The following is a 17267-nucleotide window of genomic DNA, read 5'->3' on the forward strand; positions in this document are numbered from 1 at the left end:
GGTCCTCATTAAGAATGGTCCTCATTAAAAAGTCTACAAACAATCCTGGAGAGGGTGTGAAGAAAAGGGAACCCTCCTACACTGTTGATGGGAATATAACTTTGTACAGTCACTATGGAGAACAGTATGGAGGTGCCTTTAAAAAAAAATAGAGCTACCATATGATCCAGAAATCACACTCCCAAGGCATATATCCAGAGAAAAACACAGTTCAAAAGGATACATATACCACAATGTTCATTGCAGCACTGTTTACCATAGCCAACCCATGGAAGCATCTTAATTGTCCATCGACAGAGGAATGGATATTGATGTGATACGTGTACAAAATGGGTTATTACTCAGCCATTAAAAAGAATGAAATAATTTCATTTGCAGCAACATGGATGGACCTGGAGATTACTGTATTAAGTGAAATCAGAAAGATAAAATATTATATTGCCTATATATGGAATCTGAAAAAGTGATACAAACGAATTTACAGGGTAGGACTCACATACTTAGAGAATGAACTTATGGTTACCAGGGGAGAAACACTGGGGGGGAAGGAATAGATTGAGAGTTTGAGATTGATATGTATATAGTACTGTATTTAAAGTAGATTACAAATAAAGACCTACTGTGTAGCACAGGGAATGCTCCTCAATATTCTTTAATGTCCTAAAGTGCAAGAGAATCTGAAAAATATATATACATATAACTGAATCACTTTGCTGTACATCTGAAACTAACAGTTAATCAACTAGGTTCCAATATAAAATACAAATTTAAAAAGATATTTAGTGACTAACAATGTTTTCCTTTGTTTTGTAGAGTCCAGTCTGCTATTAGTATCTCATCCTTGGCCCACAATGCCCTGTCCTAGACAGTGTGAGAATGAGCACAGATAATGTTTGCTTCCAAAGCTGATTACAAATCTGATTTAATATATTTAAGATATAGACTATGGAGAAAGTTAATCTCTAATGCTCTTCTGCACCTCTTCATCATTTGAGAAAGATTGTCTTGAGTTGGTCTATAAAATCTATTATAGGGAGAAACCTTACTTTAAGCTTTAATATGACTTAATTCAAATGCATTGGCTTAGTGAATAGTTATTTCTAAACACCATGTGGAAATCATGTACAACATAGTTCACCTATTTTTTTTCAATTCACAAATTACTTGGTTTATTATACACAATTAGCACACAACAAATTAGTTAAAGTGGAGAAAATAGAAAAGGAGGGCAAAGAACCACTCCCAGGAGAAGTCCAGGAAGGAGGCATCTTAGCATGAACATTGTCTCTGGCCCAACAAGAGGTCTCCCAACAGGTGTGAGTGGGCATTGCCTTCTGCTCCCATACAGCACTCAGCAGTGTGGGATCAGGTTCCCCAGCAAAGAGCCTTCAAGTCATAGATCACCTATTAAACTCCAAAGGCAGGGCTCAACTGGACAGGGGATTCCTGAACCAAAGTTTCAAAAGCTAGATATGAACCTGTATGGAATGAAATTTCTCCCTTTACTGGGTTGAGTGTATAACCTGTGCACAGGTTTGGAAGACATACTATATATCAAAGCAACTACAAACATTTTTATATTGAAAGTCAAGTTTAAGGAGAAGGTGAGGAGCAAGTTTCTAGAAGTCTCTAGCTTTTCCTCAGGTTCCAGAGAAGTAGAATCCTCTAAAGAGTGAAAATTAGGTTCTTTCTTTGTTGATTCTACTTGAATGCCCCTGCCATCATCATATTGGCTCCCAATCTAAAGGAGGCAGTTAAGGATGTCTCTCCCAGGTTTAAACCTCCCAGGGTAAAACAAAAAGAAACAGTGATGGTAAAAACAATGCTATTTAAGTACCTGGTGTAATTGTTTCCTTACTAGCCCCTTTATATACAGTATCTCAATTATAACAATTGATACTTTATAGTACTACCAGTTCAGTTCAGTTCAGTCACTCAGTTGTGTCTGACTCTTTGCGACCCCATGAATCTCAGCACGCCAGGCCTCCCTGTCCATCACCAACTCCCGGAGTTCACTCAGACTCACGTCCATCGAGTCAGTGATGCCATCCAGCCATCTCATCCTCTGTCATCCCCTTCTCCTCCTGCCCCCAGTCCCTCCAGCATCAGTCTTTTCCAATGAGTCATCTCTTTGCATGAGGTGGCCAAAGTACTGGAGTTTCAGCTTTAGCATCATTCCTTCCAAAGAAATCCCAGGGCTGATCTCCTTCAGAATGGACTGGTTGGATCTCCTTGCAGTCCAAGGGACTCTCAAGTGTCTTCTCCAACACCACAGTTCAAAAGCATCAATTCTTCAGCACTCAGCTTTCTTTGCAGGCCAACTCTCATAGGTATTATTCCCACTTTAGGCTCAAGGAAGTGAAGCAACATGTTCAAGTTTATACAGTGGGTATGTCACCAAGCTGGCTTGCAAATTCAAACCACTGGAGCTTCAAAGGCCAGATTTTGTAACATGTCATAAAGCATGATACCCCACAACCTATGAGAAGCCCATGAGGACAAAGCAAGAGATAAGCCAAACTGAGAAATCATGTTTTCTTCTTCCTAAGAAACAGGATTTTAGGTTGGGAAGTCTAGGTTCAGAAAGATGTAAAGGCCATGCACGGCTCCATTCAAGCCCCCAGGGTCCTTCCCTCATACTGTAAAAAGAGTGAGGGGTGAAGGCTGCAGTACCTCATCTGTAGGTAATAGCCATTTGTCTGTCTTGAGGTTAATTCAGGACTCTACCACCACTTCAAGGGCTGGAAGGATGCCAAACTTCCTTAGAGAGTGACAGGCAGACTGAGTTCTAATCCCAAGAAGATTCTTATCCCTCCTCCAGAAAGGCTTTTCTGATTTCTAAGTGGTGTCCTTAGACGAGCTGTGGATTCCAGGGAGGCCCTACAAGTGCTACCACAAGTAGCACTTGAACCCGAGAGATCATGACTCAATTCAGAAGTCTGTCCTCCGTAGGCTTAAGATCTCTCTGGACCCCTGATGTGTGGTGTAGATAGCTCTGTGTCTAAATATAGAAATCTGTCTATCCTTCTGGGACAAAGCCTGCTATTTTCCTTCTCCACTGACACAGTGGGAAGGTTACAAGTGGAATTCCCTTGACCCCTGATCAGAATGCTTGTAAGTGCCAGGCCTCAGAGGCACTTGCAGAGCCCCAGGCTCTTGCTGACACTACCTTACCTGGGATAGGTAAGATCCAAGGAAAATCTAGGAAAGGAGTAAAAAGGATCAGTAAGCATTCCCAGCCTTTAAGGAAGAACAGGCTTGGGAGCCTTGGGCATCCAACTTTAGATCATGCTCCTGTATAAGTCTCCAAGACCCAGAGAGAAGGAATTCTCATGAAAGGGGACTTAGAAAGGATAGAGTCCACAGAGTTATGTGCACAGAGACTGAAGAGGACTCTAGTTTACTAGCCAGTACAAGACCCTGCAAAGTACCTCCAGCTGCTTTAAAAAGGCACAATATATTTTATTCTCCTTTAACATAGCCAGGCACTATGCTAGTGTAAGGATTACAACAGAGAATGAGAATAGACATGCTCCCTTCTCTCACAGAACTGATATTCTGTCCAGGGAAACAGGCAAGTAAGCAGGCAATCTGGAATACTGTGTGTGCAGCACAAAGACAGGCCTCTTAGGCTGATACCTAAGTGTGCTGTGTATAAGTATTAGCCAGGAGATGAAGATGAGTATGCTATTCTAAAACCAGGACAGAACAATCAGTAATTATTAGAAGTGAAAGAACATGACACATTTGGAGATAGAAAAATTCAGCCATGTAGAAAGGTAGTGAGCAGGATGAGAATGCTAAGTGTTGTGGTTTGTGTTCACAGTATTTGGATGTAGCTCAGGTGGGAGCTGTCCAGCTGTGATCTCTTATACTCACAGCCCCACTAAACGGGAGCTGCAGTAGCCATCTGTGGTATTTAAGGACTAAGGGCTGCCCTTCAGACTAAAGAAACATAAGTGGAGTGTTAGGGTCTTAGGGTCAGGATAAAGATCAGCAAAGTTAACCCCAAGGCTCAGCCCATCTCCATCCAGCAGGTGAAACATATCCCACCCCTGCCCTTGCCCAGGCACCAGTACCCTTTTCAGTTTCATGGTATTTCTGGAGATTAATAGGAGAAGAAAGAGATGAAATGGAGGTGGAACCTCTGTCAGGAAAACAGCTCTATGTTGTCAGGTATGAGGAAGGAAAGAGATAAATCAAATCCAGGGCTTGAGTCCAATTCATAGGACTAAGGATATTTGGCTTGATCTAAGGAGGTCTGGGGTATAGAAGAGCCCTGCCTACTTTTGAGAGAAAACAAGTTCTTATGCCCATAATTCACTGTATAGATTTAGTCTCTTATGTAATTTGATCTGTGAGATCCTCCTACAACACTTCTTTTCTGCCCAAACCTACAAAGGAACAGTGGTGTGACTCCCAGGGTGTGACTCAGTAGTGATAGGACTCATAATATCAGAAGTGGGAGACAGACTCTGAGATAGCTTCCCCACTAACACAGGAGGAAGTTAATCACCGTAAGGAAGACAAACGTCAGAACAGAAGACAAGTTTACTTGGTGAGTATCACTCATTTTTCCATTTAAAGACTCTCCCTTTTCTAGAAGGAAGCAATATTTCTTAACATGATTATACTTTATTTGCAACATGCAGTTATGAAAGCCAGTAAATTAGGAGGTATGGGTGAAGGAGACAAGTCTACTTTATTGTAAATCTAGAAATCGTGGTCAAGATAACTTAGCCCTTGACGACCATGAGATTATAGCTCTTTTGCCTTTGGAGCTAGTTCCGTGAAGCTGTCCAATTTCAGACATGTCCTAATGAGGAAGCAGGCAGCTTTGAGATGACCCTGGTGAAGACTGTACACTACTGGGGTCTGGTCTGATATATCCAAAAAACAAGAGGCACAGTCAAGGGAGCAAGTGAAGAGACCATCTACAGAGGCCTGAAAAGGGATAAGAGGACTGACAAGGGATGGTGGAGACCCAAGACTAACCACAGGGAGCAGCGTCACTCCACTTAGGCCAACCAGGTTAAGGTAAGATGCAGTTGTCAGAACACAAGTACGGGGGATGGGGTCACTTTTCAGGAGCTGTGGCCTTTGGTAGAAAGTCACAGCACTGTCAAACGTGCCTGGCAGGAAGGGAGATGGGGAGTAAGTTCTTATCTCTAGTCTCATCTTATCTCCTGCCTCACATTGGTGGAGACCACTTAGAAACCAGAGTAGAAAACCACTTAGAGTAGAAATGACTTAGAAAAGCAGTAGTGCATAAATGTCAGCTTCTGGGAACACAGAACAGAATCTGAGGGGACAGATGGAGAACAATCAGCACAATGAAGAAGAAACCAAGACAGGTTCCCTCCAGCCTGGCTTCTAGCCTCGCCCTACCTCCTCACCTCAGTCACAGGCTGGTTCCTGTACACTCTTTTCCTTCCCAGCCCCACTCACCCAGCCTTTTCATCTTTTTCCTTCTACTCTCAACATTTTCTCTATCCTCATTCATAGTCATATCTAGGAGAACCTTGAGATGAGAGAAAGCCCAGCTCACGCAGAGGAATTCTGTGGGATAAAGTCACTACAACCGGCTTACATGAGTTGTCACCTTCCCAGCACTTCGGCTACCTAGGGAGAGAAATTCCAATGTTCTTTGAAGTTTATTGAATGCATCTTTGGTTTTACATATTAGTCATAACTGTCCAATAGTTTAGTCTTACTATACCTCAAACACTGCCTTCTCCTTTAATCTTTATGACTTCTCTAGGACATACTACTTAAATTTCCTGTAGAATGAGGTCAACTATATTTAATGAATGGGATAAAGAAATTTACTTCCAGTTCCTATTGCCAAGATCTGAAGTCAGGTGTGGAAAATTCCAAAGCCCAGACTGTTGACTGCTCTGCTATATTCATCCCAACAAGGGTCAAGATACAGAAGACAAACTTTGTTATGTGCTTCTTCCCTTGGCATTCCTCTAGTATACATAGGAACATTCTGGTATGACACATTAGACCCTGAAAGTATATAAAACTATTTTCATGTCTTCTTTCTAAATATATATCTCCCCCTTGGCCCATTATTATGGACTCTGAGTAAGGGCATTTCTTTGGCCCAGTGTTCATATAGGTTTCATGCTACCCTGCCCTGAATGCTATCTTTCTCTTTCCTGGGGAGAACCCTCTCCATTTCTGGAATCTTCTCCTAATTCAGCCTCCAAGAAAGTCATAGAGTCCTTGCAGGGATCTACCTTTGGGCAGACACACAAACTGAGGTCCACTCAGCTCTCATCTATGAGAAATCACTCTGTTCCACCCTTTGGAAAGTCTTCACCTTCCCACATCTACCTTGATTTGGCCTGCAGATTAAATACTTCAGCTCATTCAATAGCCAACACTGGCCCCAAGATTAAATTTTGATTTAGAATAGACTCTAGAGAGTCCCAGGGGGCTGTCACTTTATCTTTCATCATCAATATATCTCTTATCAGTGGAGCCTTCACTCTTAATCTTGCCAATACAATTTTGAGAAATACTTCAGAGAAGACCTACAGAGTTACATAACTAAACAGTCACCTGTCTGCCTTAATTTTTATTGATGCCAGAACAGTACTCCTTGAGTCATACTGCATAAATATACTCTTACATTCCATTTAAATATGTATTTTGTCTTGTGTTTGGTAAACTCATGGACATAACACAGTAATAACCTGCTGTGACATTATTCTGCAACTTCAAAGAAATTTTATAGAATCTTTTATGGTCAGTGAGCCTATTCATTATTATAGGACCTAAGAATATTCTTTCCTTATTTCTGGGGGAAAAAAGCTCTATCATATTTTGGGACAAAAGTGAGAAAGTGCATTTGTAACTAGCCATGCTCACTTTTCATAATGTCTGCTTAGCACCCAGTTCCTTCCAGCTGACTGGAATTCCAGGACTGGAGTCCCTGCATATCTGGCTCTCCATCCCCTTCAGCTCCATGTACCTGGTAGCTGTGGTGGGGAATGCCACCATTCTGGCTGTGGTAAGGGTGGAGCATAGCCTGCACCAGCCCATGTACTTCTTTCTGTGCATGTTGGCTATCATTGACCTGGTTCTGTCTACTTCCACTATGCCCAAACTGCTGGGGATATTCTGGTTTGGGGCTGGTGATATTGGGTTGGATGCCTGCTTGGCTCAGATGTTCCTCATTCACTGCTTTGCCACAGTGGAGTCAGGCATCTTCCTTGCCATGGCTTTTGACCGCTATGTAGCCATCTGCAACCCACTCCATCATACCACAGTGCTCACTCATACCATGGTGGGACGTTTGGGGATGGCTGCCCTCTGCCAGGGTGTCCTCTACATTGGACCCCTGCCTCTGATGATCCGTCTACGGCTGCCTCTTTACAAAACCCGTGTTATCTCCCACTCCTATTGTGAGCACATGGCTGTGGTCACCTTGACATGTGGTGACAGCAGGATCAACAATATCTATGGATTGAGCATTGGCTTTCTGGTCCTGATCCTGGACTCAATGGCCATTACTGCCTCCTATGTGATGATTTTCAGAACCGTGATAGGGCTGTCTACTCCTGAGGCCAGGCTGAAAACCCTGGGGACGTGTGGTTCCCACATCTGTGCTATCCTGATCTTTTATGTTCCCATTGCTGTTTCTTCCCTCATTCACCGATTTGGTCACCAGGTGCCCCCTCCAATCCACACCTTGCTGGCCAACTTCTACCTCCTTATTCCTCCAATCCTCAATCCTATTGTCTATGCAGTCCGCACCAAGCAGATCCGGGAAAGACTTCTCCAAATTCTCAAGACAGAAACTAAGATCAAATGACTGATACTGCTCTTAAATAGGCTCATGGAGAAAGCACTTAAATATGGTGGGCAGTTTCCCATTTGGAAACTCCAGAAAGTCTGAGATGTTGGGTCCTGTGTTCTCTGGGTTTTGTAATTCCAAAGGAATGCTAAAAAAAGAAAGTATAGACTTGTGGTTGCCAAGGGGGAAAGCATGGGAGAGGAATGGAGTAGGAGTTTGGGATTAGTACATGCAAATTATTATGTATAGAAAGATGAACAAGGTCCTACTGCATAGCTTAGGGAACTATATTCAATATTCTCTGATAAACCATAAGGAAAAGTATAAGAATGTGTATACATATGTATAGCTGAATCACTTTTGTACAGAATTTAACACTGTAAATCAAGTATATGTCAATAAATTTTTAAAAGATTGTATAGCTCTCAATTCTCAAGTATAGGTGTTTTTTCTAGTTATGAAAGGATATTTAAGCTAGAGAGATGGAAAAACAATGACATCAGTAACATGAGTAGCAGTTAGTGTTTATTCAGCACTTAATTCTTACAAATACCCAGATATTTTATGAAGTAGGTTGTATTGTTCACATTTTAAACACAGAGCAGACTACTTGCTTTATGAACTATACAGAGCTTGACCTGCCTAGATCAAAATGTCCTGTTTGGAGTTTATAATATATTGTGGTGTTACACAATATTACTTACTGGCTTTAACACTTAAATCCTAAAAACTGGGTCATTTTATCAAAGTGGGCTTAGCTGCAATGAAAGCATTTTCTGATCTAAGCCTTTAACAAATGAGATGCTGTTAAAAGTTGTATTAAAAACAAGAAGCATTCTACAAAAAGACTGACTTGTAGGTCTGTTAGGTATGAGGAATACCACTCATAAAAGAATGGCCTAGAAAAGAAAAATCAGCTCAGAGCAGGGCAATGAGTCTAGAAGATCATGTCTCAGCATTGCCTTCATATCTTCCCCAAGGCTGCTCACCGTGGGGCCTGAAGCATGTGAGGACTCCATGGAAAGGAAATCCTTGCCCTTACCACAGAAACTCTCATTAACCCTGATCCATCTGTAGGATCCCTGATCAAAATATGCTGTTTAGACAGATCACAAAATAAAGGGATGTGCGCTAGCATGTCTAGAAGCAGGCAGAAATTACTATACTTTGCAGGTGAGGAAACTGATGCTCCCAGAAGTGACATAAACCAAGTGAACTTGGGGAGTTTTGAGAAGTCAAAAAAAAAAAAAAAATCAGGAATTGAGATGTTTGTTTCTAATGTTAAAGCTTTTTGATCCTCCTTTACTTCATTTGGGAAAGAGCTGAAGACCACCTTCCAGCATCAGATGTACCTGTGCTCAGTCACTCAGTTATGTCTGACTCTGTGACTCCATGGACTATAGCCTGCCAGGCTCCTCTGTCCCTGGGATTCTCCAGGTGAGAATACTGGAGTGAGTTGTCATTTTCTTCTCTGGAGGATCTTCCCAACCCAGGGCCTGTGTCTCTTGGGCTTCCTGCATCGGCAAGCAGATTTTTTACCACATGCTTCAATGGTTTTCCAAGGTCATATGATTGTGCATTTAACATTCCCAACACAACAGCCATTAGCTACAACCATTATTCTCAGAAACTAGAGAACACAGATCACCAAAGCAGTCTCCTCTCAGAGCAACAGAGGGTAGAAGTGGATTCTATCAATATCCAATAACAAACTCCACAATTCCATAAAAGAGGCAAGAAGATGTTGAATATACTAAGCTTCATGTATACAAACTGTCACTGGGCCTGATGGGCCCTGGGTTGGGAAGATCCTCCAGAGAAGAAAATGACAACTCACTCCAGTATTCTCACCTGGAGAATCCCATGGACAGAGGAGCCTGGCAGGCTATAGTCCATGGAGTCACAGAGTCAGACATAACTGAGTGACTGAGCACATTTACATCTGATGCTGGAAGGTGGTCTTCAGCTCTTTCCCAAATGAAGTAAAGGAGGATCAAAAAGGCTAAAAGCTTTAACATTAGAAACAAGGCAATGACACCCAACTCCAGTACTCTTGCCTGGAAAATCCCATGGACGGAGGAGCCTGGTGGGCTGCAGTCCATGGGGTCGCTAAGAGTCGGACACAACTGAGCAACTTCACTTTCACTTTTCACTTTCATGCATTGGAGGAGGAAATAGCAACCCACTCCAGTGTTCTTGCCTGGAGAATCCCAGGGACAGCAGGGCCTGGTGGGCTGCCGTCTATGGGGTCGCACAGAGTCGGACACGACTGAAGCGAATTAGCAGCAGCAACAGTCAAATGCAAAGAAAAGATCACTTCATGACAATCAGAAAACATGACTTTCAGTTTTCCTTTGGCTTTCCCAATTAATTGGAAAAATTCCACTTAATTTGAATAACTGGAGTATTAGCTATCTATTGAGATATCTAGAATGCGTTCTAATTTAGAGTTTGAATTACATTCATATTTCCTCTAGTATCTCTAACTTCCATCCCATCACTCCATCATGGCATTTATTGTTCCTGAGTCTTATGTCTAAGTTTGGAGTCAAATGCTCTTAACTATAAATGAAGCAACCATAAGCAAAGTTCCATTTTACTCATTCCCACCATGGTTGGGGGCCAGGGGAAAATGTTTATGGGGCCAAGTATATGCTCACAGGCTCTCAGGACATTTCTGTGGAACACAAGAAAGGGCAAGACTCAGAACCCAGAACCACCTCAAAGACTAGTTTTAATATATCATCATACCACCAAGTTAACCCCAGGAGAAAAGTTAGAAACATTCTCCTTCAGTACAGAACATTTTATGAGAGTATCCTCAAGGGAGTTAGACAATTTGAACCCAACTTATGTCATTCTTCTGGAATTCAGGCTAGGAAGCGTGTTGGTGGCCATTGATGATGATACATAATTATTCTGGGTGTGGATTTGCCTTTCTTGCCAGCAGAGCCTTGGCCAGCACTTCTATTTGAGGACTTCCTGAGTGCGATTCACAGGCAGGACATCCCCCACGACATAGTACTCAAAGAATAGACACTTCAGACAAGCAGGATAGGGCTCATGACCATGGGACCTACTGGTAGTATCACATTTCCTCACCAGCCAGAAGCAGCTGGCCTCACAGAATACCAGAGCCATCTTCTTAAAAAACACAGCTAAAAAGCAGTTCAACAGGCAGCACTTCACAGGGCACTTTGCAGAAATAGAGTCCCAACCTTTAGGACACAGCCTATGAACTGAACCAGACCTCTAATGGTGCTAGCTCCCCAATAGGAAGAATACAGGAGTCTAGTAACAAAAGAGTAGATGCAGAAGTATTCCATGTATCACTCCCAGTGATCCACTAGCAGAGTTTTTCTTCCTTTCCCTGCAAATCTTGGTCCTACAGGATTGGAAGTCCTGGTCCTCAAAAGGTGGTAGACTCTTGCCAAGGGACACAGCAAGGGTTCTACTGAGCTACAAGTTACAGCTTACCATCAGGCTCCACTGGACCCCTATGTCCAGGAAAAAACAGCTGAGAAGGTGAACTAACGTACTGGCAGGAGTAACTGAACTGACGAGAGAGGACTGCTTATATAATGTGTGCCAGGAAAAATTTGTATGTGCAGAAGTCAGGTCATCCCCTGGGGCATTTTGTCATGCTCTCTCACTTAATTGTAACCATGAGTGTACATATGCAATAATCCCCAAATAAGAACCTGAATAAGGTTTCAGCCCCCTCAGGAATGAAGGTTTGGATCACTCTACAAGCAAGCCTTCAAGATTCATAATGTTGACAGCTAAGGGTGAAGGGAATTCCAAATAGGAGATAATGAGTTAACAGTTGTGGCTCTGAGCAGAATTTTAGAAATTGGGGCTACAGAGTTCATCCGTAGCAAGAAAGGCCTATGGAAACTATGGTGAAACTTCTCCTAAAATCTGAAGTAGATCTGTGCATTGTAAGAATGCATTGCAATGGCCGTAAAACAAATGCATTTCAGATTTGACTGCAAGGAGCATATCTGATTGACAACCTCAGTCATTGTGCTCTGGAGTTTATGGCATTGGCTAAGCTCTGGTTATGAGCTGCTTCCAACCATTGAATGAGCACAGCGCTACTAAGGAACAGGTCTATTGTAGTGTGATACTGGATTCCTCATGAGCTCTGTTGGCTCACAATGCAGCTTTGCCAAAGTGGTCTTAGAAATGATAGCTTATGGTGAACGATGTCAGATTCATGATCTCTGAAGAAGATTTAGCTTCGGGACCAGAGACCAGGCTTGATCACTCAGGTCTCTTGTATGGCAAAAGTTATTACAGTGAAAAGAGACAGAGAAAGCTTCTGATATAGACATCAGGAGGTCAACGGAGAGTGCCCCTTGGCATTGGCAGGTTGGTATAAACCCCTGACAAGTCTCCCCTTTCTGGGGCTGCCTTCAGTCATTACAAATCACCATGAAACTGCAGAGCAGGGCTCATCACTTGCCTCACACAGAGCATCAAGAATACCAAAGAGTTAATAAAGTAGAAAACATATACTGAAAAAGCAGAGAGGCTAGAGCTCCGAGTGTTCTTACCATGTCCTGAATATCCTGGACGAGCCCCCAAGATGATAGCTTATGGTGAATGGTATCAGATTGATGATATCTGAAGATTATCTTCGGGACCAGGGACCAGGCTTGATCACTTAAGAGCTTTTGTGGAGCAGAGTTTTATTAAAGTGAAAAGGGACAGAAAGCTTCTGACATAGACATCAGAAGGGGGATGGAGAGTGCCCCCCTCCCTAGTCTTAGCAAGGGAATTATATAGTTATTACAATAAATCAAAAGAATGTCTCAAGGTTGTAGAGATCTTACCAGACCCACTCTCACAATTTACATTTTACCATATCAGGATTAGTCAGAAGGCTTTCAAGAAGGAGAAACTGTCCTCAAGCAGGATACATTGTTTTTATATAATCCTTAGGAATGAATGTAGGAAAAAAAAAAAAGTTTGTCCTTTCCTCCTCCTTGAGAATTCCAGACCCCTATCTCCTTGTGAGCCCTAGACCCCTTTCTCCTTCAGGGACCCCAGACTTAACCTGCCTAGGAATTGACTCTCTCATTAATACACTCAAGTCTAAGACTTTTCTTCTCTTCTTTCCTCCTTTCCTCTCATATCATAACTGCATTGTGGTTTTATGGTTCCTCCAGCCTCTGGATTCCTCTATCTTACTTTATGGGCATTTAGATGTGTCTACTTCTGACACTAATTTAATGTACCATCAGAGTGCAAATTCTAATGCAAGTATGGTAACTCCAACTGAAAAATCAACTTGTATTCATAGGTCAGTCCTGTGGGGAAAGCTAATACCTCTGACTATACACCTGATGGAGAAAATATTTACATATTGAGGTACAGGGAACTTATACATGGTTCAGCTTGAATATGGTGTGAACTCAAACCACCTCATTCATGACCTATGAAACACACAGCACATGGCCTTTAACCATCAAGAGAAAGAATGTCCATTTCAAAGCAAAGGATGACTCCCTTCCTGCGGTTTTCATGATAACTCTCCTTCAAGGTAGTTTCCTTCCTAGACACAAAGGCTCTGCTGTCTCCCTGTATACATACTGTCTCTTTTGAAACTTTGAATATTTGCATGTCACACTTATACCTTATCAGATCAGAAAAAGGAACATGAAACTATGTGGAAACACACACAAACTGAGCAGTTTCTTGTATGGATATAAGAGGCTATCTCCTAGGCTACAGTCCTCAGTTTGGCTCAAGAAACTTTCCTGTTTTAGGTTGTTTATTACATCCATCAATAAGTTCCTGATGAGATTCTTCCCAAAGACTGCTCTCAGACCTTGGAAAATGAAAGCTGTGTAACTGTCACAATCCTCAATACATAGATTACCAATGCTTTTTCTCCTTACCCTGAAACAGAAAACATGAGGGATGTTCTAGTGCAGATAAATCTGAAGGATTTTGTTTCAAAAGTGTCCTCAATGTCCTCAAACATTCAAGTTCAATATATAACTGAAGCAGAGCAGCTACCTTGAACTTAACAGGCATTTTCACCATTCACCTGGTGACTCAGCTGGTAAAGACTCTGCCTGCAATGCAGAAGACCTGGGTTCAACCCCTGGGTTGGGAAGATCCCCTGGAGAAGGAACCCCATTCCAGTATTTTGGCTGGAGAATTTCATGGAGTCACAAAGAGTCGGACACCACTGAACGACTTTCACTATTCACAATGCCTTAACTTATAACAGGGGTCCCCAACCTCTGGGATCTAATGCCTCATGATCTGAGGTGAAGCTGATGTAATAAAGTGCGCAATAGATGTAATGCTCTTGAATAATCCCAAAACCATCCCCCACCCTGTCCATAGAAAAATTGTCTTCCAGGAAACTGGTCAATGGTGCCCAAAAGTTGGGGATCGCCACCTTATTAGAAGGGAGGCAGTTACAAGAATAGCTTGAGACTGCCCTAGACAGATTGAGGAAACTGAGCTGAGACAATGTCAGTTTTCCCCATAACAGCTAATTTTTAAGTGTCTGGTTACTACCATTGAGTTACCACTTTGAGTTTTCATTCATAAATTGCTCCTCCCTCTCACTCCCAACTGTTGTACGCAGAACATATGGGAAGAGAGTATAAAGAATATATTTCTAACTGCTTGGCCCTTGTCAGGACTAGACTTCTGAACTCTGGGTTTTTAGATGAAGCAGACTAAAATACTGCTGGAGGTACCTCAGCAAGTTGTGTGGATGACCCATGTGAGTTGTTTGGACTTTCTTCTGAAATGGAGGCCTCTTTCTCCATCTGATCCCAGAGGTTTGCCCTGTCTTCATCTCTACTGAGCCTACTCTGAAAGTGCCTGTTACTTATTTAATAGCTAATACCTAAAGGAACACTCAGCCCCAAACTTAAACTTTGATATTAGAACATTTATAACTCATAGGATGATCTTCACCCACTTTGGTTCACAACCACAAGTATTAGTGCCCCCAGCCTTCTTATACTCTTAGGACTGACAAGTTACACAAGGACATTTCTACCCACAAGTCCGCTTTCTATTAGGCGTAGATTTTTTTATTTTGTTTTGTGGGGAAAGGGAAGATTCACTGTCTGTTTTTGGTGCCTCAGACTCTTCATCCTAGCTTGACAGCTGCAGTTTTAGAATTCTCAGCCTCTATAATTGCATAAACCAGTTCCTTGTGATAGCTGTCATATGCTTACTCTACTGAACCTGTTCCCTGGGGAACTGAGTGATCCACACTATGGTAACTATAATAATTTAAATTGCATGCCCACACAGAGCCCTTTCTATTTTCCATCTGTTCTTGGACTTCTCTCAATCCAGATAAGTCCCTATGACCCCAAATACCCTATTCTCGTCTTTTAGGATGAGAAACTTTTGATTCCCCTTGTTCCTCTCTTGATTGAGGACCAGTTTGGTGGAGAGGAAACTAGGAGGAAGACTCCCAATTTTCTGAGACTCAAGTTTAGTTGTTTGTTTTCATTAAAAGTGTAGGAATTTTAAGTTTATACTTTTAACACACTGTGTATGTTAACTGGATTTGTTCTTTGGTTTCTAGACCTCTCTTCCTTTGACCTTGCAAGTTCAGACTTAAGGAAGTCACCCATTGACTTCAAGCACCAGTCAAAGGATGGAGTCTATTAATCTCTGGTCAGGGTTTTCATTCAACACAGGTTTCACAATGAGGACACTGAGTTCAACTTGAGATCTCAATGAGGACATTGAGATCAACTTAAGCCCAACAAGATTACCCAGCTGTTGAGACAGATGTCTACATGGTAGAAAGTTATTTTCCTTTTTTAAAAAAAAATTTATAACTTTTTACTTTGTATTGAGGTGTAGCTGATTAACAAACAATGTCATGATAGTTGCAGGTGAACAGCGAAGGGACTCAGTCATACATATACATGTATCCCTTCTCCCCCAAACTCCCCTCCCATCCAGCCTGGTACATAACATTGAGCAGAGTTCCAGGTGCCATATAGTAGGTCCTTATTGGTTATCCATTTTAAATACAACAGTGTGTATATGCTCATCCCAAACTCCCTAACTACCCCCTCCCCATATACTTTCCCCTGGAAACCATTAGCTCTTTCTTGAAATCTGTGAGTCTGTTTGTTTTGTAAGTTCATTTGTATCATATTTCTTTTTAGGTTTCACATATAAGGGATGTCAGGTAATATTTCTCCTTCTCAGACTGATGTTTCTGAGTCTCCGCATTTATAGTGAGGCAGTGGTTTCAGAAACAGCTCATTTCATGAACTTAATTGAAAAAAATTGGAATCCCTTATTGCTGAATGAGGATTCATGATCAGGTGTGAAGGCTGAGCAGAATGGCAATTGGGTACATAACTAGATTGCTTAACCATGTCATTCCCCAAACACAGTCCATCTTATGAGTCTGTCAACCAAATTCCATGAGCTGGTTCAATTTTCCTGCTAACTGGCAGAGTAACTACCACATTGTCAGTGTTAATTTGGCATTGCTTCCTGGGGTAGAAGGATTCTTGGACATATAGGCTTTTTCTAAACCTCCACTGTATCAAGAAACTCCAGACTCAAAACTAAAACCTTCCTGCACCTGAATACCAGCTCAAACTCAGTGCTGCCCATGCTTTCACCTGGAACATGGTTATTTTTATCCTTGACTTGCAACCCACTCTATTCAGGTGATCCCACATTCTCTACTCTTTCCATGAGTGTTCTGTGGCTCAACACATTGAAGTATGTTCTGCTTCTAGAATGTTTTAGCTATTGTTCATACAAAGGTTAACATGTTCAGTATAACTAACAGTCTAGCAGGAGAAAGGACCACAAAGACATCCATTCAAGCATGATTCCACTAAGATGAAGTTGAGATGATAGTTAAGTGATAAAGGACATAACTGCACCACTCAAAGAGAAGTCTAAGTTGAAAAAACTGGAAATGTAAAGATATTGAGAGAGAGAGAGAAGAGTTTGGTGTTATCCAGGAAAGAAGGGTGGTGTAGATGATCTGTAGGAGTTAAGGAAAAAAAAAAAAAAAAAGAATTGTGGTTTCTAAGCTCTAGTTACATTCCTTTCTCCTATAGGTATTAAATAAGGCCTTCAGTTCAGTTCAGTTCAGTCGCTCAGTCGTGTCCGACTCTTCATGACCCCATGAATCGCAGCACGCCAGGCCTCCCTGTCCATTACAAACTCCCGGAGTTCACTCAAACTCAGTCCATCGAGTCAGTGATGCCATCCAGCCATCTTATCCTCTGTCATCCCCTTCTCCTCCTGCCCCCAATCCCTCCCAGCATCAGAGTCTTTTCCAATGAGTCAACTCTCCGCATGAGGTGGCCAAAGTACTGGACTTTCAGCTTTAGCATGAGTTATTTCTCCATTGATCTCCAGTAACATGTTGGAGCTAAGTAAATATTTTAGTGCCAGACATCCATTTAACACTTCTAAGCTCTTTAGATTT

General features: G+C 42.0%; 1 protein-coding gene across 1 annotated transcript; it reads left to right on the top strand.

Annotated features, from left to right (window-relative positions):
• Positions 1 to 6871: 6871 nt before the first annotated feature.
• On the top strand, positions 6872 to 7825 carry OR52M1 (olfactory receptor family 52 subfamily M member 1). Its single transcript, NM_001389928.1, has one exon. It carries the CDS (start codon positions 6872 to 6874, stop codon positions 7823 to 7825), a length of 954 nt encoding a protein of 317 aa, NP_001376857.1.
• Positions 7826 to 17267: the final 9442 nt, after the last annotated feature.

This window comes from Bos taurus, chromosome 15, assembly GCF_002263795.3.
Source record: "Bos taurus isolate L1 Dominette 01449 registration number 42190680 breed Hereford chromosome 15, ARS-UCD2.0, whole genome shotgun sequence".
In the NCBI taxonomy this organism is placed as follows: domain Eukaryota; kingdom Metazoa; phylum Chordata; class Mammalia; order Artiodactyla; family Bovidae; genus Bos; species Bos taurus.

What these genes read in the sequence shown, in the direction of transcription:
- OR52M1 (NM_001389928.1), top strand. Translation starts at nt 6,872, where the DNA reads ATGCTCACTTTTCATAATGTCTGCTTAGCACCCAGTTCCTTCCAGCTG.